General features: G+C 32.7%; 1 protein-coding gene across 6 annotated transcripts in view; it reads right to left on the minus strand.

Annotated features, from left to right (window-relative positions):
- Nucleotides 1–6692: 6692 nt before the first annotated feature.
- Nucleotides 6693–21062, minus strand: part of LOC106644166 (U2 snRNP-associated SURP motif-containing protein) — a 215964-nt gene continuing 201594 nt past the window's right edge. For all 6 annotated transcript variants that reach the window (XM_089591454.1, XM_089591459.1, XM_089591456.1 and 3 more), the window contains one exon: nt 6693–6999. In XM_089591454.1, coding sequence (XP_089447580.1) covers nt 6738–6999 — 262 coding nt within the window. In that variant the 3' untranslated portion in view covers nt 6693–6737. The remainder of the gene's footprint in view (nt 7000–21062) is intronic.

Here is a 21062-nt window from a genome sequence, read left to right on the forward strand (position 1 = left end):
CACTGCTTAAGTGATGCCCAAGTACCAACAAAATACCGCCCAAGTGCCGCTGCTTTTGTGACGCCAAGGTACCACCAAAATACCGACCAACTGCCGTTGTTTCAAAGCCACTCAAGTACCGCTCACGTGCCGCTAAAGTGCTACCAAAGTACTGCCCAGGTACCATCCGAGTACCACCAAAGTACCACCGAAGTACCACTAAAGTACCGCTGCATACATGAAGATCAAGTACTGCTCAAGTGTTGTCAAAATACCACCTAAGTGCCGTTGATTAAGTGCCACCTAAATACCGCTGCTTAAGTGCCACCCAAGTACCGCGTAAGTGCCGCCAAAGTACCATCCAAGTACCACCCAAGTACCACCGTTGTGCCATCGCTCAAGTGCTGTCTAAGTACCGCTGAAGTGCTACCCAATCGCCACCGCAGTGCCACTGCTCAAGTACCATCAAGTAACTCTCAAGTGCCGTCAAAGTCCTACCAAAGTACCACAAAATAATCGACAGAGTACTGCCGAAGTACCACTGACAAGTGCCGCTCAAGTAACGCCGAAGTACTGCCTAAGAACTGCCTAAGACTCGTAACGCAATGCTCCTCGTGAAGGGATGGGCGATCTTCTCACAGCAAAAATTGTCTACCACGTAGATCCTTTGTTCTCGAGGTGGTCTGTGTGACAACATCAACGTACCAACAGAACTACAACTGTATTCGCTATATGCCTTTGTCAGGTGGCGCAGTCAAGTGACAGAAATTATCCCTCACTAAGATCGCCAGAATGCATGGAGGCTTATAGGAAAATTGTTTAATGAATTTAAAAAAAGGTTATTAAGAGTGAATTGACCAAATGAATCAGTGATTTGAGTGTGTATTATGTTAGTGTACAGTAATAAATTTTGTTTGGTGTTGGTACGTGGACAACAAGATTGGAAAAAATAAAAACATGGATTGCGACTGTGATAATACAGCATATTTGAGTGCATTTTCATGCTAACACTTGCGTACAGCTTAAAGGACACAAGTAATCCACGGGAACGTAATATAAATTTGTAAAAATTAACCTAACCTGTCATTAGGATTTACTTTTATTGAACACTGAGTTGTGAGAAATAGATAAATGTAAGCAGTACTTGTGTTTATCGAGCTCCACACAAGTGCAAGCATGTATATGCTCACACATGTACACTGTGCTATCAGTCACAATTCATGTTTTTATTGTTTCCAATCTCGTAGTACACATGACGACACCAAACTAAATTTATTACTGTACACTGGCATAATACACACTTAAATCACTGATTCATTTGGTCAATCCACTCTTAATAACCTTTTTTTAAATTTATTAAAAAAAATTCCTATAAGGACCCATGCATACTGGCGATCTTAGCGAGGGACAATTTCTCTCACTCGACGGCGCCACCTGACATAGGCGCATAGCGAATAAATGTAAAAATGTAGCCAATAATGTAACATGTAAATCATTTACTTATAATATGTAACATATATAATGTAACAATGTGTCTTACTATACTAAGGCTATATATGTACTCGTTTACAATAAAGCCGAAAAATAAATACACTAATAATTTTTCAGGACTATCCTGGAAACACGCAAAAATTCTTAAAAATGATGTTATGTATTCGGAATGTCCTGGAACGTTAAATTGTACATACATATATACTAACTGACTCGGTGGCTTAGTAGAGTTTTTCTTAATGCTTTGTCTTCGTGATCGGGATGTGCGCAGGAGTTGTTCCTGGTGTTTATAAGTAGACACCTAGTCACAACTTAGGAAATACAACGATTAGTTATAAGTGTTAGTCACCCCTACCTTGCTCTATCTGTCTTCCTTTCACACTCTCAAGTACTGAATGCACTAAATAGTACTTACATGTAGAGCGGAGCCAGACGTATAGCACTATTATCGTGAAAAAAAAAAAAATTATGGATAAAAATTAAACAAAAAAAATTAATGTTACAAAAATGTAATTAATTAAATCATTAATTATTTATTTTTACTTAATCATTTTATATGCCTTACAGATACTTTAAAACAATAGGAATCGCATCTTTATCCAAGAAAGACGTGAATAATCAAAGAAGTTGTGAGCTATGTATGAATTAAAAATTTTATTGTATTTTTTTTTTTTTTTTTACCAGGTTACCGTGATAGTATATTGGCCTAATCGTCGGGGCCACCTACTCACCATCTATGTGTGGGGGTGTATTATCGCACCTATTTCCAAACTCTTTAACTGATATCATACCTAATCCATGGGCACAGTATGAGTATCTGTGGTAAAACACCTTGCCAGTTAAACACGGACACTCTCTGCACCAATGGTGCACCGGGTTCTCTCACCACTGTGTAGCCTTTTTCCGGAGAAGACTACATAATTCAGTACGTCCACTCCTCACCAGTTAAGCCGGTGCTCCCTACCGAAGCATCGGATCTAGGCTAATTAGCATCCCCGGAGACGCCCCATGTTTCAGGGACCACTTTTCGCCGGTAAGACCGGCGATCCCTGCCTGGAGCATTGGATCCGCTAATCCATGGGTGCGATCCGTAAACTCCAGCAGTTAATCTTCAAGTATATTGGTATCCTAGATGACATTTAAGTGCAAGGGAAAAAATACGACATGTTATCTTTCTCAGACTAATAAGTTATTTACATATTATCTAAATACTTAGATTCAACGGCCAGTGCTTACGGAACGCATCCCTTACCTATAACCCTAACACTGTTTCACCCAGGCTCGAAGACCTGTGGGGCAAGAAAAAAACTCTGGAATTACTCTCGAGAAAAATTCCACGGAAAAACCCGCCCCATAAACAGCCGGGGTTACATATAAGAACTTTTCCCGATGAAAACAGTTTTTGAAAAAATCTGCATTCACCAGGAATCGAACCCTACGACGCCTAGAACACTGTTGTATCAATAACAATCACGTTTACCGCTGAGCCAACGCTACTCCTGAAATTTGATTGAGTTAAAACAACAGAGAAATTCAACGAACTTTATCTTATTTTGTGATAAAGCTGAATATGTACCACCACCAGCGCTCTGAACCCATCCAAACTTCAACTTCTAACCACGACATTGTTATTGTTAAATTAACTGATAAGGATATATGTTTCACGTTTTTATCTCTTCATAATTAAATAAATAAATGAAGAATAACGCATAAGCTTCTAAATTGTAATACATGATTAAATTTGTGTTTTTAATTATTACCTCAAAAAGTATTAATGAGATCTAAAAAATATAAATTAAAAAAAAAAAAGTATAGAAATTATCTTTCTCTATTAACCAACTTTTTTTTCAATAAACAATTAACTACGTGATTTGAGAAGGACGAAAAGAGTGAGTTGGAAGAGGGTGGAAGACGATCTGTAGTGGAGCAATACTATGTGATGTGAGGGGGGAGTTGGGAAGGTAATGAGAGGCAGAAAAAGCAAGTCATATTACGACTTATTTTTGTCTGTACAACTATAGATTATAGAAAGATATGTTTTCAAAAAACGTTAAGTTAATTATTGTACGTAAACCAGTGAGATTGACGTGCAAATTTGAGCACTCTTTTTGACATGTATATTTTTAGACACACACTTCGCAGCACAAACACATAAAAACATATTTTGGTATGTTTGTTATTTGTGACTTCTTATATTGACACTTTTTTACTTCTCATAAAAACAAATGCACGTATTCATCTCTTATTTCATGAGAATGTAGTAATGTGTATACACTTATTTTAAAATAATATTGGTCCACACACACATATGTTTAATTCTACATCTTGAAACTTAAAGTGGTTCTTTCATGAAATAATTATGAACAGAATGGCATAAAATCTTGAAAAATCATTTATCAAGTTACAACATACTACCCCTTAAAATTTCAGAGTAGGCTGACGAATATACACTCAAGAAAATGATACATGAAAATTAAATTCTGAACATGTGCTTATATGGCAACTAAGCATTTTTTACTGAAAGTTGTAGTCTAGTTATTTGTTTACTGAACATAATCAAGTAAAAAACCGACACAATAAGGTTTACGTAATACTTAACATACTGCCATCTCGAAATATATGAGTTCACGGACTTAATCAAAAGATATTAAAAGAAACATAGGCATACGTTTTTATTTTCTATGTTGAAAGCATAGGCAAGCATCTATTGTTGATATTTTGAGGTTAAGTGCGAATTTTACATAATTATTCCTACGAACTTTTATATCGTATATTATGATTTAAAATTTTCAATCAGTACTAAATTTGACTCAATAAACAATATTAACAAATAATCGTTCAAAATTTAAGCAGCATTAACTAATGTCAACTTGATAGTCACACCTTTGACTCGGGAGTCATAAAAGAATCACCTTAAAGTACATACGATCGAAACTATTTATTACCTGCTACGTTTTCGATCATTATCCAAATCGCCTATGTAGGCATCTTATTTTACATACATGTTCATCATTCGTTGTTACGTAACTGAAGGAAACGGATTCTGATAGAAAATTATTATAAAAAAAAACTGAGCCCTTAAAGGGCCTCCTGCGACTACCTCTGAGGTCAAATACAATAAAAAAATCAAGTTTTGTTTTTCAACAAACATATATGTGTTCAAAAATTATTATGTTTTTTTTAATGAAACATGAAGTGGGAAAAATGTTTTTTTTTGTGTATAGTCTTACTTTTTACCAAAAAAGAATTGTTGTTTTGATTAGTCCAGTGCAGACAGGTACAGCAGTTTGTCGGTCAGTAAAGCAGTGACTATGTACATGTCTTGTTTGTGTATTTCCTTTCTGCTGTACCTAGTATATATATAGTGTTCCGTACCTGTATGCGATAAGAGTCCTATAAAACTTAAAGTTTATATTACAATATTTTTCTAAAAACATATCTTTCATTACAAATAATAACAGATACAAACTTGAACCCATACGAATTTTAACTTTTTCAAATCTTGCGCGACAAAGTGAGTGAGTATGTCTGCTACCCACGTAACCTCATGAACTTATGGACACGACTATTTATTAATTTCTATCACAAATTCATCACCAGATTATCTAATGACTCCCAATTTTTAATGCAGCATATTAAAAACGAAGACTTCATCTACGAAACTTATGTACTGATTCTCCTGGGACAGTTTATTTTGGCTTATAATAAACGTAAAACAACTCGTTTTTCAAGCAGCTTTATAAGAATACATGCTAACAGTTACAATTTTGAGCTCAAATATTTCAACATTTTGATCCATCTGGGGTATGTTACGTGGGTTTCTCGGTACGGAAATAAATAAAAGCGCGACTTATAGTTAACTTACACTTTATTAGCACTTTTTGTATTTGAGGAAAGTTGCGCGTGTATTCTCGTCTCGTGGGCCTGGTCCTTTCGCTCTCGCGTCTCTAGCTAATCTCCTCTTTACTCTCTTGCTTCGTCTTTCTTCCTATCCTTCTTTTCTCTATTCTCCTACCTTTTTCGGCCCAGGCCAGCGAGGGCGCACGCCATTCAGCGAATTTTCTTCTATTGGAAATGGTATATCTCTTTTTGGGGACTTTCATGAAGGAGCCCCTTTAACCGCTGTTCTTGAGTAAAAATCTTAAGTGACTCACAAATTTTAATACTTTTTTGGGATTTTCAGACCACTGATGAGTCCAACTATTTCTTCTAATGGTCGAGAATGAAGAAACAACTATTGTTTAACTAAATCAAATGCAACCACCTGAAATCATGGAAGCATAGATATTCCCACCATACTTCTAAGCCCGTGAATCTGTAATGCATCTATTTTTCTTTTAAAGAGAAAAGAGTTTTAGTATATTTAAAAAGTATAAGTGGTAACATGTAGTTGTGACGGCGTGTGATAGTGATATTAATGTAACTTAAGTAACTCAGCAAGCAAAGAGAGATCGTACACGCATGGCAAGCATTCAGCCTATTACAAGCAAAACTTTGTAAGGTCATGAAAGCCATAGAGATACTAGAATAGAGCACGCCAGAGATATAGTTGCTTGTGAGTAGCGGCGATACGTAGAGCCACCGAGCTAGAGAGAAGGCTATCCATCAACCCTCCTCTGTCCTTGTATAATCAACACCTGCGTAGCAGTCACTTGCACAGACTATCTGACGGATGTATGATACTCGAAAATGAGACAAAGATATATGGGACATCACTGGCAGCAATCTCTCTCTTTATTTCTCTCTCCCTCCACGTTTTGTAAGATTTGGACTCTGACGTGCTTTATTCTAGTATCTCTATGATTAAAGCATAGTTGGTATTCACCGCCTATTTATACCAATTTCAGTTAATAGCTGGATTCACCTAAAATTTTTTATTAATAAGCGTGTTTATAATTATTATTGAAATATTCTAGCCTAAATTATTGATTTATATTTTGATAAAAGTATTAACTTAAAAACAAACATTTTTCTTGAACAACATGAAAAAACGATTAGACTTTTAAAAAAATCTATAAAAACTGAATATTATAAATATTATTCTTAAAGAATTTTTGTACCTTTTTGTGTAGAATATCATATAATTATACGGATTATGAAAAATAACTAAGCAAGTATACGGATCAAAGTATTACAACGTTTTGCTCATGAACAGGTCACCGTATGCTCTTACATTTTTTTGACAAACTCTTATAAAAAAACTGATTTCATTAAAAAATATATGACAGTCATAAGCTATATTATTAAAAAATGTATAAAATAAAATTCTAGTATTTATGTTTGTGGCGATGTTTTTTTGACGTGGGTGATGTAGGACTGGACACTCTGTGCTTCGAAGACCTTGAAGGAGTGGGAGATAGTGAAGGTGAGCGTCGTCTTTTACGTTCAGTTGGCGATCGACGAGATGAGGATCTTGATGAATAGGCTGGTGAAGGTGATCGTCTTATTCGTGGCGGTGAGGGTGTATACTGAGTTCGCTTCTTGCATGGTGAGCGAGACTTTCGTTTTCGTGGCGATCGACTGCGTGATCTGTCGTAAATACAGTAAAAATGAGAAGTTAATGAAAAAATTCTTTTTAAGGCTTTTCAAAATATTAATAAATGTATTATTTATAATCAACACAAATGCTTAATAAATTAAAAATTCTTAATAACAAAGCGCAATTGCATATGATTAATTTTTTTCAGTTAAGTAGACACCATAATAAGTCGTAAAATCTAATACGTAGATAGATGAAATAGACTAGACTAAGCGACTATACTGATAAAACAAGTAATATAAGGGTGTGAGACCTGTATGACAAAATTTCAGAGTAAAAAAATAAGGAAGCAGTTTATCGTTAGTCAATATTGTGCTTAGCCCGAAGAATCCTCTTAGTCCCTAAAACTTCATTTACAAAAATATTAAGACATGTAGAAAATAATTAAATATTATGAAAGAAAAAAAAAAGTAAGAAAAAAAAAAAAATAAAAAAAATAAATAAATTTATGGATGTTAGGCATGTAAGGCATAATAACATTATCTTTGAACGTAATGAAAAGTATAATTACGAACTATTCGTGTAGGGATCCTGATACACTCATTTTCACTATTTTTTTTCTTTCACGATTTAAACAGACAAATAGGTTGAAATAAGTTTTGACAAGTTAATTAAAAGGCTATATGACTCAAAGAAAGAAAAAGAACTATATTATTTTTTAAACAGTTAGTCAAACAATTTTTAAAATAAGTTTCTTACCAGTCAACTACGGTAGTACGAATATTTTTTTTTATCGTTCAAAAATGAAAAAAATTTTGAGTTTTTAAAATTCATTAATGTTATTTGGTGGTGGGCCATGTTCAAAATTGGAAACCTATTCTTTTGTCTATTTCAGCCTTAACTTGGGCCACTTAATAATACGTATAATTTTTAATCTTACTTTTTAAATATAAGAGTTACTTGACAAAATTACTAGTTACATAATTTCTTTCGTCGTGATTAGATGGCCAACACACAACCTGCCAAAATCTATCTATCCTTTGAAACGTTATTTGTACCAATGAGATAAAGTGTTACGTAAAATTTTTAACTTTTTTTCTTCCTTGAACGGTATAAAATTCAAGTGAAACGTAGATGGAAAAAGTAATACTTACTAAGTTTTACCTTATATGGTAATACAAAACCCACTAAGATTTTTTAACGAGATTATCACCAAATACGCACACTGTGCATACTACGGCATTAGTATAGTTTTGCTACAAGCGTTAAATTTATACTGGCGCTAATAAATAGAGGTAAAGAAAAAGGAGGAATCGTAGACAAAGGAGAACTTGCATCGTTCTCGACCACTAGCTGAACTCTTCAGTTCGGCGTGCTAGTGATCTTAGCCGTAGACGAACACGCCTAATACTTGCACTTATTTGGAGATATATTATATGCGACGGCAAGATTAATACAGCGTGTCGAAGTCTATGAGAGGTGGAGGATAAAACTTTTCGGTGTCATTCTATCCTCCACCTCTCATATACTTTGACACGCTGTATCAATATTATCATCGCATAATACATATCTCCAAATAAGTGCAAGTATCAGACGTGTTCGTCTACGGCTAAGATCACTAGCACGCCGTACTGAAGAGTTCAGCTAGTAGTCGAGAACGAAACAAGTTCATTTCCACTCTTTTTTCTACGATTCCTCCTCTTTCTTTATCTTTATTTATTAGCACCAAGTATAAATTTAACGCTTGTAGCAAAATTATACTAGTGCCGTAGGATGCACAGTGTCCGTATTGAGTTACTTTTTAACGCGCAGTCTTATCTGTTGAAGGTAGAGGACTAAGTCCCTGTCAAGTGTCACTTTAGCTGATTTATGAGACTCAATATGTTCTGTAGAGATCAACTAAAGATGTCTCATGTCATACATCTGGAGAATATGATACGTTATTGGCATACTTTACATTATGATGTAGTTACTACTATTTTTGCATGTGTCTAATCATAAGCCTAGTTTAAAAAGTTTATGTTAACATTTTAATTTTACTATTTGCTAACAACAAATATAAATGAAATAATATGATATAAAAATAACACTTACAGGTGATATACTCTTTTAGACTTTTGAAATTATACGAATTTTTACGCTACCATTAGGGTATCGTGAGTGGCGCAAAAGATGTTTTTCAGTAAATCTTCGCCAAAAGCAACGTTACACTGTTAATATTTTGAGCTGTGAGTTTTAAACTTATGTCAGTGATTCTATAACTACTCATATACAGTACATGTAATGTAGTAACATAACATTTTTATTTCTGTTTTAATTCCAAAATATTAAAAGATTTTATTTTATTACGTGATTTTATCCCCTATACAATTTACGTCATTTTGTTATGAGGTAATTTCAGGGGCAGTCCGTCTTCATGCAAGTTGCAGCAAACTATTATTTGTATATATCATGGTGTGACATTTAATAAATACAAAAAAAATATTACTAACATTTCTAACCTAAAAATATACTACTACCTTTTGTCATTCACGATCTAGAATTATTTTTTGTTACTGTTTTTGTCGATCACAGGAGATACATACATATTTTATTTATGTTATTATGTTTTGTCTGTACTTTAGCACGACTACCAATCATCTAACAAAAGATATATGATAAAAACGTGCACCAACATAGCAACATTAGAGCAACATATGATTGCTTACAGGTCATTGAGACCCTTGCTGCAATGTCCTATGATGGCGTATATACCCTAAGTATTCGAACTGTTATAATTGTAGAATTTTTAAATCTTGCAGCTGCTTTGTCTTAATTTATATCAAATCTTGCTATTATTATTTAAGCTCTTTTTTCAATAACTTGTAATGAAAGCATTTTTTATATGCAGCATTACTCTAAGGTATTGAAGAGCTTCAACGAATTGGTGGTTAGCGCATGCTTGGTTCCTAGCCAGAGATACTCGAATGGTCGTGGGTTCAAACTCTGTCGAAAATTTTCAAGATATTTTTCTCGAGCTTTTTCGATGAGATGACTACCCAGGATGCAGAAAACCCACTCATCTGATTTTTATAACTAATAGTCGATTTTTCTGGTGTTGACTGGACCTCCGAGCCTTCCTATTCGAAGGAAAGCCAACCATTGGACAGCTTATCGAGTAAAGTCACTGTCGGTTATAAAAAGGTCGGTACAGAGAGTGAGATGGTTTATGGAACAAATCTTGATAAAATTGATAATAGATGGGGTGTGCTTGAAACAATTGCTGCCCCCTATCAACAGTCCCCAGTAGGATAGATGACCGAGTCGTTTGAGGGACTTTTCAAGGGGCCCGCACTGGGTACTACTTATAAAGCACAGTAATTGTCTCAGCAACATTTAAATAACTGACAGTGACTTCATCACCAGAAAAATTGACTATTAGTTTTAAAAATCGGATAAGTGATTTTTTGGCATCCTGAGTACTCATTCTATCGAAAAAGAATAACAAAAAGTCTTGATAATTTTCAACGGGATTCGAACCCACAACCCCTCGTGTATCTTTGACTAGGAGGCTAGCATGCTAAACACTAAGCCATCGAAGCTCTTTAGAAGTCAAGTAAATTAAATATATGATAAAAAAGGTGCTGATTTCTGACTGTTATTAAGATCTGTTATTCAAAACAGTTTATAAGGATTCTGTTACTTCATTCTTTCAATAAGAAATGTTAATTTACAACGATCCTAATAAAGTCGCTGTCTAGTCATGTTTTCAAATTAATAAGCAATTTTAAGACGCATTTCTGGATTTAGAAGATATTTTTCAATTAATAATTTCAAAGCTTATACTGCAGTCCAATGATTTCGTGCTAAGTTCGTACAATCCAACGAAGTTGAGGAGGTCCGAGCATGCCTATATTTATATAAATGGAAATATATACAAAAGACAGTCGGATGCAAAGACTTAATTCATCTGCGTTACTAGGCCAAACCCAATAGTTTGATTTCATTCATTATACTAAAAATATCGCAAATTCGTCTTTTGTTCTTTAATAAATATTTAATCTTCAAAACGGAGTTTACTTTGTTTACAATATTACGTACTGTAGGAAAAAATCGTGAACACGGGTGATAGTAGAGGAGACACACTTTTTCCGATATTTAATGCAATTATTCAATGTATACATCATACATATAGATATAGTTTTAGAATATAAATAACAGAAAAATGGTGGGAGAAACTAGTCCTGTCTTAAGGGTGTGCCTTTTTTTTAAAACCAGGGACCAATTTGGAATTTTTTTTGTGAATTTTCTAGTCTAAATACTAAGTATGTAAGATACAGAATTTTATTACAAAATTCGGCTGATTTTGAATTTACAACAATAAACATGTTTATAATATTTACATATCGTACAGTTTATATTTACATGAAAGTCAAGAAACTGTTTTCACTAGCATTTAAATTAGTTGCACTATTATTTTTCATAATTGCAATAATAAGGTAAATTCAGGTAATTCGGGACACGAAAATGTTTAAGATAACTCGGGACAGCATCGAAAACAGTGTTGAACAAATTATTATTTGAAACAAAAAATTTCTCTTTATTCTACTAGACCTTTCATAAGAAAAACAACAAAAAAATGTATAAGTTAAAGTTATAAATTAACAAAAATTAATCATTATTATTATGTGGTGATCAAATCATATGTGTCTTACTATACCATAAAAGTTAAACCACTTCATCTTTAGCAGGACAGAATTGAGTACGTTTTTTTTTTCGAATAATTCTACAAATGTGAACGTTTTCTCGTACTTTCTAATGTTACTGGAGTTAGAGATATCACAAACATTAAAGTTTGGTAGAATTGTCAATCCAAGTTCTGTATAATACGGAGAATTTAAATCATAACCTCAAATTTTTCGTGCGCGATTGCCGTCCATGCGGTGTCAGAGAAAATATGGATTTGTAATGTAAAAACATTTAAAAAATTGAATCTTGAATTTTTCGACTACTTATCACTAAAATTTCGATTCAGAACGTGACAATACATAATGTAAGTGAGGATACACTCTACATTTTAAACAACTTTTATCAGTTTGTAGGCTAAAATAAGCTCCAGTTCTTATTGTTTTATCTATAAATAGTTAATTTATGAAGGAATAATCACTGTAATAGCAATATGGATTGGATTACATGTAATTAAATTGGAAATTGGGCGTTTGTCCAGAATTAGCTTAATCAATGTCTCGAATTACCTTAATACGAATTAAGTGTGTCCCGTTACAGCTGCATTAGACATAAGTTTAAAAATTTGATTTTTAAACACTTATAAAGGAACAAATCAATAATTTTTTTTTAATTGATAGAAAAAAAATGTGCGCTAACGGTTGAAACCGATTTTACGTACTATTGTGATATAGTTTTTGAAAAACCGGGGATGATAATTTCACACCGTCAAAAGTGTCCCGATACACCTTAATTTACCTTACTTGTGTTACTCGTACTATTAATTAATTCATTATGTTGCATTTATTTTTTGCATCATAATATCTATGTTAAAAAAGCAGTCATAATAGGATTGACTGACGAATGTTTCAAGTTGTATGACAAAAGATTTAGAGCAAAAAATTTAATTATTACTAGAGATGCTTGAAAATAATGGTAACCCTAGTTCTTTTTTTTGCTCAGTAATAAGAGATAGATCTGGATATTTAAATAGGATTTATAAATCTGATAGTTTATCTAAAAATAAATTAACAATCGATAAACCAAAAATTATTATACCATACAATATAACTCTAAGTAATTCGTTCAAAAAACTTTTGTACAATCTAGGCTTTTCCATAATTTTTACTAACTGCAATAAAACTTAGCAAAGATACAATTAAAACCGGTAACAAAAGATCTGTTGCATTTATTGTTTTTGGCAAAGACTGTGACACTTACTATGTTAGACAAATCTCTAGACAGTTACTGGTAAAAAAAAAAACATATGAAGGATATTGTTTATGATGAAGAAATATCAGTTTTCGCGGGACATTGTAGAGATGCAGAGGGGGACATTCGTTTGATTTCGAAAAAATGAAAGTTTTAGATACAGAAGAGTTCAATAAAATAAGGGCTTTATAATGAGTGTGGAAGTGTTACTAGCCGTGGTAATGGCTGGCTGACCATGTTTGTAGGCTTGTAAGATTAGCTGTATACGTTAATAAATTGGTTGTCACCGACGATGTGGTGGTGGTTTTGGGTGTTGGCACGGCCCAGTTTTTTTTTTTTTTTTTTCTTAAAGGATGGGGTTTGCCAAGGACCTGCCTCTGTGGCTATGGTGCTCACCCTGGTAGACTCGCTTGCGTTCGTGGTCTTTATGTAATTAGTCTATGGCTGTGACTCATGGTCGGTTGTGTAGTTTTGGCCCTCTCTGTCTTTGATACTTCTATGGTCTAATCACATAATTGTTGTAAGTTTCTCTATGTTTTTTGCGTGAGAGAATTATTTGAAAAGGTGGTTCTTTGTAAATTTGTCTCTTCAGTACATATTGTAAATATTATTTTCATTGATATACATATTTGTACATGTGAACGATTTACTGATACATGTATAATTGTATTTAAGGATTTAATATGTTGGTTGAAGTTGGGATACTGGTTGTCAACTGTGAGAAGTAATTATTAAAACAAAGATACACGCTTCATATTTGGTTTGTTGATTGTTGTATTATTTTGTTATATACACAGAGTGAGAGAAAAAAAATACAAACCATGAAATTGAAAAATGATTTTCTGGTGTATTGACATATTTTAAAAACATTTTGAAATATCGATGCTGTTTAATTAGATTCATTTAAGAAATATAATACACCTTCATAAATTAAAAGAATAATGATTAAGTCGGTATCCATGCAATTTAGGACAAATTTTTTTTTATAATTTGTGATTTATTAACAAGAAAATTTTTTTATAATTAATGATTGTCTAAATTAATTTCTTTGTAGTAAACATATTTAGAAAGAAAATGAAAGTTTTGTTATTTAGGCATCGAAAAACATTTAATTGTTCATAACTTAAAGTGTTACATAGGGACTTGCTCAAATTTTGCGTTTATTATCAGGATTAAGCTAAAACCATTTTTTTTAAATTGTTGGCTACATAAGATATGTGCACTTATTTTCGAAATGAGAGACTTTATTTAATCAAACAGCTGTAGTAAAATAATTAATTTTTTTGTACGCTGAAATTATTGAAACAATGTCTCTTGTAACGCTTTAAGGAGGTTCGGTAGTGATAATTTTTTATGATGAAAACTTTTGAAATTTCGATATGTTGTTTGGAATAATAGTATCAAATTACAGCTAAATTTTTTAAGGGTTTAACCACACCGTTTTAAAGATATATTGACCTGAAAAAACAATATTTTAACATGTAGGCTTATGGAGAAATCACTTAAATTTCACATAAAAAAAAAACGGCTAAATGAACTTGCTTTTTTTTTTTTTAAATGAAAGAATATTGTCAAAATAATATTTTGTCAAAGTTTGAGAGAGCCCTACCACAAATTTCTATTAAAAAACAGCAAAAAATGTGCTCGCAGCAGACAACTTGGCAACGCTGCTTTTGGCGCGCGCTTTGAAATGTAATGAATAGTAAAAACTCCTTTTGTAATTGAAAATTTTTATTGGAAATATTATAATTATTAATACATTGCAACATTTGAATCTGAAAATTCAATACTTTTATAATAATTGTATTAATTATTACTTTACAAAATAATGACTTAGTATTAATTCATCACAGTCATATTTTGTATTGTCTTTTTAAGTTTGAGATCTGTTTTAACATTACTTAGCATTATATAACTTTTGATTAAATAGATAGTTTACTTATGTCTTATCTTGGATGATATTTTCTAAAGTAAGGCAAAATTCTGAAATGGTATCCACTATACTGAGTTTTTTTATCAAGGGACTACTCCCACTCATCAATAGCTCCTGTAATTTATCAGTTCCTTCGAAATATTTATCAATTATGTTTTTATATGCAATCCCACTTTGACTTAGTTTTTTTATAAGGGAAGCTGATATCACAGATTTCATGGGCGCATAGCTTGGTTTCAATTGTTTTTCATTCGTAGACATGTATATTTTTTGAAGTACGTCATTAACGGTTAATGTACTATTCAAAATATCTGACCAACAAATATACTGAGCTGTCAACTTTTCCAAAATAACAATATCAACTGCAGCATCATGCGCATTTTCAGTTGACAGCTGCAATAAATTATTACCGAGATATGATAACTTATGACACTGAATATCTGGCAATTGTTTTCGAAACAAAGCCAATGTATCGCCAAATCCAAGAATTATATCTTTGAAAGACTGTAACATAGATGAACTTTCAACTAATCGAATGAAGCGGTTGGAATCGAAATCGCAGTTGTGTGCAATCAAAACAACTTTTTTATTGAAACTCTTTAAAAATTCTAATATTTTAGTAACAGCAACTGTCCGAGAAACTGTTGGTACTTGTGTACCATGTAAAAATAGTTGCCTACCACTTTTTGTCAAGCCTGTGACTGCACTTGCTTTAGCATCTATACTTTTATATGGTGTAATATACACGGATAAAAAACTTTTTTCGCTTTTCAAAGCGACTTGAAGAACATCTTTGTCGAAAGAAAACCCTCCCGTTTCAATATCAAAAAAAATGTATGCAACATCTTTAGTATTGTAAATTAAATCACAATCAACTTCTTTAATTAGATTTTCAGGCTGAACAGAAATATCTAACAACGTCATGTTGGAACTGTACGTATCTTTTGCCTGCCTTTCTTTTTGATTTCGTAGTTGCTCTTTTTTAATACTGTTGAATTTTCTCAAAGTCTTAAAATGAGGTGTACTCGCTACTGTCAGTCTTTTGATTGCCTTCTTTTTGGCGTAGTTACAATAGTGAATCAGTTTCTTCCTACTCGTTAAATTCAATTTCTCAAATACTTTTAAAATATAATCACTGCCTAAATTTTTGTGCGCTACTGCACAAGCATACCTGTAGTCTGCAGACTCACTTGTGCTAAATGAATAAGATTTCGGACAATAACTTGCCATGGTATTATTTAAACTTTCATTAGCTTGTGATGAACCAGCAAGAACGAATTTATGCGCGTTGCTAGCTAAATCAGAAAAAAAATTTCTCATGTGTTCGAAAAGAGTTGCATTAGTCATGTGACGACTGTTGTCATAGTTTTCTTTTTCAATTTCATATTTACAATAACTGCCACAATTGTCATGAATGTCAAAAACATGATAAGCTAAATTTTTCAAATCTTCCTCTATTTTTTGTTTGTTGTTTTTGTTTTTTTTAATGACTGTTGCGAAAGTGTTCTTCAAGTAAGCTATAATATCATGGGATAACTCTTTATCAACGTCAATATTTTTATTGTCTCTCAACTTGTATAAGAAATTGCCTACTCCTTTCTTACTATGATTGATGTCGGACTGCTTGACTATCGTATAATCAACCAATTCCTGTATAGCATGAATACTGGAGCTGTCATTGTCTCCAATGAATACTCCTACTTGAGCGTTCAAATCTTTAAGAATTTTGCTATTCACGATCAAGTCAACTGCCCCTTCGGCCTCCATGGATTTGGCAGTGCCATGGTGATTCAATCGACAGTCGTGGGCCTTCTTTGTTTTCGTTTTTAAAGTAATTTTACAAATGCGGCATTTCCTGTTTTTAGTGCAGAAATCAAGAACTTTGCCAGTGTTGTAGCCAATTATGCTACCAAACCCGTTCAAGCTATCATATTTATATCCTGTAGATCTTTGACTCCAACCCATGTCGTAACTTACCAACAGCCTAGTGATTTTTCGGGGGGGTTCTTCAGTAGTAGTATAAGAAAGAAAATTTTCTTGAAGTTCTGGCAGCCTGAAAATTCGTAAAAAAGGTAGGAAATAACTTTTCAGACAATTTTTTTCTTTTAAAAAATCATTTACTTATTTCTGTTACAATAATAAATTAATATTGTGTAGGTACAATGAAAAAAAAAAAAAAATATATCGATTAAGTACATGATGATTGCTTCTGCTCATTGATAAAAAAATCAAATAAAAAACAAATGTAGATAATAAAATAGATTGTGTAAATACTTTTCTATAACGACCGTTTTTAAGTTCATTTGCAAATATGTATAGTATAAAGATCGAATATTGTAAAATCATAATGTGTACATAATTAAAAAAAAAAAAAACACTTTCTTATCCCTAATTTACTGTATACATAAAAAACACTCTAAAGGTTACTATGAATAACTACATTTTTTCTTTTTATTAAAACTTACAGACAAAGTTTCAACTCGTCGATTTTTTTCTCCGTGAGTTCTTTTTCTTCAAGGACTGCCTGTACACATGATTCCCTCGCTACTTGCTCGACCACGGGTCCTACGAGTCTTTCATGGCACTTGAATGATTTATCATTGATACCAGGAAGACCAATGACTTTTAAAAATTTATTAGCTTTCGTCGCTCCTAACCCAAAGTTCAGCGCTCCTACAAAAATAATATACATGTTCAGCAGCTGCAATAATTCAGAGCTTATATCAATAAAGAAGAAAACAATAAATAAAACTCACCTAGGGCTACTTTGCTGTTAATTGCAAATAGTTTCACGCGTTTTGCAGGGTCTAAATATTTTTCACTCGATTCAACATTGTTTACATGTGAACATTTTCCACATTTTACATGGAAAATGGATCCCAATCCCTGAACACATTCATCCGTAATGTCAGTTAAATGTAATTTGTGATTACATTTCTTGCAAAACATTCTCTTGGCAATATAATTAATGTTAAGAACTCTTTCACCATCAACAGGAACATCAACTGTTCTTATTTCATCTAAAGAATTTTCAACCCTTTGAGCTTTTTTTCTCATTTCACTCAACCTTTTGCCTCGTAAATGTCTATCAACTTTAGATTTTTTAACAAACTTTCCGTTCAAACGAATTCTTCCATTGTCAGCAGCATCTGTTGTAATTTTGAGGTTATTCGTTTTTCTTTTCACTTTGCCCATTTTGAACACCAAAGTCACACCATACCAACATGTACATTCAATAAACAAATAATTTATTTTTATCAGTCTGCCTTTAAATTTTAAATTGATTAATTATAAAAAATTCAACCGAATAAATAAGTACACTGTCATCAGTAGACGACGACAACAGCAGTAGACGACAACAACAGTAGACGACGTGCCAGCAGCCAAAAAATTTCACAACGTTGCCAGACGCTCTCCCTCCCCTTGCCTCTCTGAGATTTCCCCCCGCTAACACTACCGAACCTCCTTAAAAAGGAGAAAAAAATTGGATATATTTCTGGCTCTTAATATATCGGTATAAATATTACGCACTCCGAACAGCCAGGGAGATACTATGTGTGTCCAAGAAGCTTGCTGCCTGTCTGTTTTGTTTTCAATTTCATGATCACACGTTTATAAGTACGCACAAGCTTTCTCTAGATACTCAAATACTTTTATATTCAGTAAGTAAAGATCTGTAAACATTCCGCCTCTTATTGTTTATAAAAGGTTATGGGTTTAGAATATGTGGTAAGATGTTAGTGTAAGATTTTAAACTTTGGGATGTCAATAAATGCAAAATAACGACGTGATGGATTCGATTTCAAAAATTGAAAGACTTAAAGAAAGCAGATATTACAACTTGGAAGCTGATGGTCTTTACTGTTGAAAAAAACCCTTTGAATTTTTTAATGAATTTATCGTTAATTGAAAAGCAGATTTTTTATTTGAGTGTGGTAAAAGTAAAAGCAACGTGTTGAACCTGTCAAAAATTTAAAATTTTGTGATAAAAATGACAAGTCTAGGAAGTCAAATTTCTGACTCAATGGTGTTATCGCGTATTTTGAGTAGTCTTTGTGAAGCACACTATCATTTTCATGGTACATGGGACACAGAAGTACATGGTAAAAGGACTCTTGAAAATTTAACAGTTAGATTGATGAAACAAGAGTCAAAAATACTTGTACATAGAAAAAGCTTGGAGAGCTCATCGATTTCTTTAGTTAGCAAGTAAATAAAATTATGAATTTCTTGAAAGACCTTGGAAATCTATTTCTAGGAAAAACAACGGCTTGAAACAAAAAACTTTTGGAAGTGTTATTCTTCTGATAACTTGATTTGCAACTGCTTAAAGAGAGTTCGTGCTATTACTACTTTACATTAATGACGGAATTCTATTTAGTTCACTTGAATATTACTTTGATGTATTCTTTTTTCAACAAAGTGAAAATTTTTGGAGGAATTAAAAAAAGTTTCTTGGCGTTAAGATCAAAACTGAAAGACGATTCTATATTTATTAATCAATAAAGCTATGATTATAATATTGTTAACAATTTCAACATGTCAAATGCAATTAGCGTAAGTATATCTATCGAAGCAAGTTGCCAATAAAAGCGATTTTAATAAGAAAAGCACTAACACTCCATACTATGAAGCTGGTGTACAGCTCACATTTTTTAAGGTAAGTAGCTACAAAAACTGTATCCCATCATTTGAAAAGTTCAAGCAAAGGATCTTGGTGTCTTCTAAAAGAATAATAAAATATTTAAAGAGAACAGCTGATTATGGGCTTTGTGAAAAGAAAGGTAGTAAGGATGTTGATTTTATTGGTGATATGGAAACACGGAAATCAACATACGGTACAGCTTGTTTCCTTGCTGGAGCCATTTTAGTTTGTAAAATCAAGCGATCATCCTGTATCCCTTTATTAACTACAGTTTATCAGTGCGGATAATGTTCCAAAAGACATTGTATGAATAAGGCATTATCTAACAAAATGTGATACCATTTATCAAACAAATGTAAGTTTAGGATTCCATAATGTGTGTAAAACTAATACTCCGCCTTTTTTAAATAATGAAAATGCGATACGATCAATAAAAAATCTTGATTTCACTAAAGAACGAAGTATATGGATATAAGGTCACATTTTGCACCAAAGATAAAATATTTTCTACCAAATAAATATATAGTTTTTTTTAGAGAGAGTGTTGAAACAATATGTACTACAACATTTCGAAAAGAAGGAATAGCTATATTTCCAGCTCTCCTTGTGTCGGTATATTGATTACTTAAAAGAAGTAACGAGCGCTTCGCACAGTCAGGGAAAGACCGAGCATTTGCTAGAATCTTACTACCTGCCTGTTTGGTTGTATGCTAAGAGAAGGTTGCGCTATCATTATTATACATTTATACGTATACACAAGACTTCTCTAGATTTCTATTGAACCTTAGATTTCATTTTATAAAGAAAATAAAAATCTGTTTTTTTTTTGCCTAGCATTCTGCCTTCATAACATAACTTTTTTTTAATTTTCAGAGCATAAAATAAGTCTTTGAATATAAAAAAGAAAGGAAACCTTGTACATTTTACTTATCTCAGCTTAAGAGTAAGCTAGCGCAGTTTTTTTTTTTTTTTTTTTAATTTATGTTTTCTTTGTAACAAATGCAATGACAGTTGTTAGAGAAAAAATATGCAAAATTGAGTGAGATATTTGCAACTGTTCAAGTTTAATATTTCTTCACAGTTATGTCCAAATTAACATATTTTTTTTTTTACGTCGATCGAAAGTTTTTCGGAAAAAAAAACTCTATTCCACACTTTCTTGCCATCAAGGTGTTATTAGCAATAAATAGCCAATTTTAAAAAGTGCTTATTTTATAGGAAATTTGATGACGAAGAAATTGACAGTCGAAAAATTCCTCTAAAATCAATAGAAGCCGAGATGTAAGAAAAAAAAACAAATGAAAAAATTGGCAATTATTCACAAATTGTTAAATAAATAAACGTAGTCAACTTTTGATTTGGACAGAACTATTTTTTCTGTATTCCTAGGAAAATTCTGTAGGGGATGACTAATTTTTCCTCTACTAGAAAACATAAGATTAAATCGTATTTTTTTTGTCTGTGGGTAATGGACTGTAACCATCACTAGAAGTAGCCTCGAGACTCAAGAACGAATTTCAGACTGGATTTTAGAAAAAATTCTTTCCAATGAATTTGAAAGAGATGTGATCCAACGTCTTCCATAGCTAGTCGTACCTCATCTGACAAAGAACGGCGTC

The sequence above is a fragment of the Copidosoma floridanum genome, unplaced genomic scaffold (genome assembly GCF_036245765.1).
Source record: "Copidosoma floridanum isolate Cflo_tuat_1 unplaced genomic scaffold, Cflo_Japanese_pri ptg000013l, whole genome shotgun sequence".
In the NCBI taxonomy this organism is placed as follows: Eukaryota; Metazoa; Arthropoda; class Insecta; order Hymenoptera; family Encyrtidae; genus Copidosoma; species Copidosoma floridanum.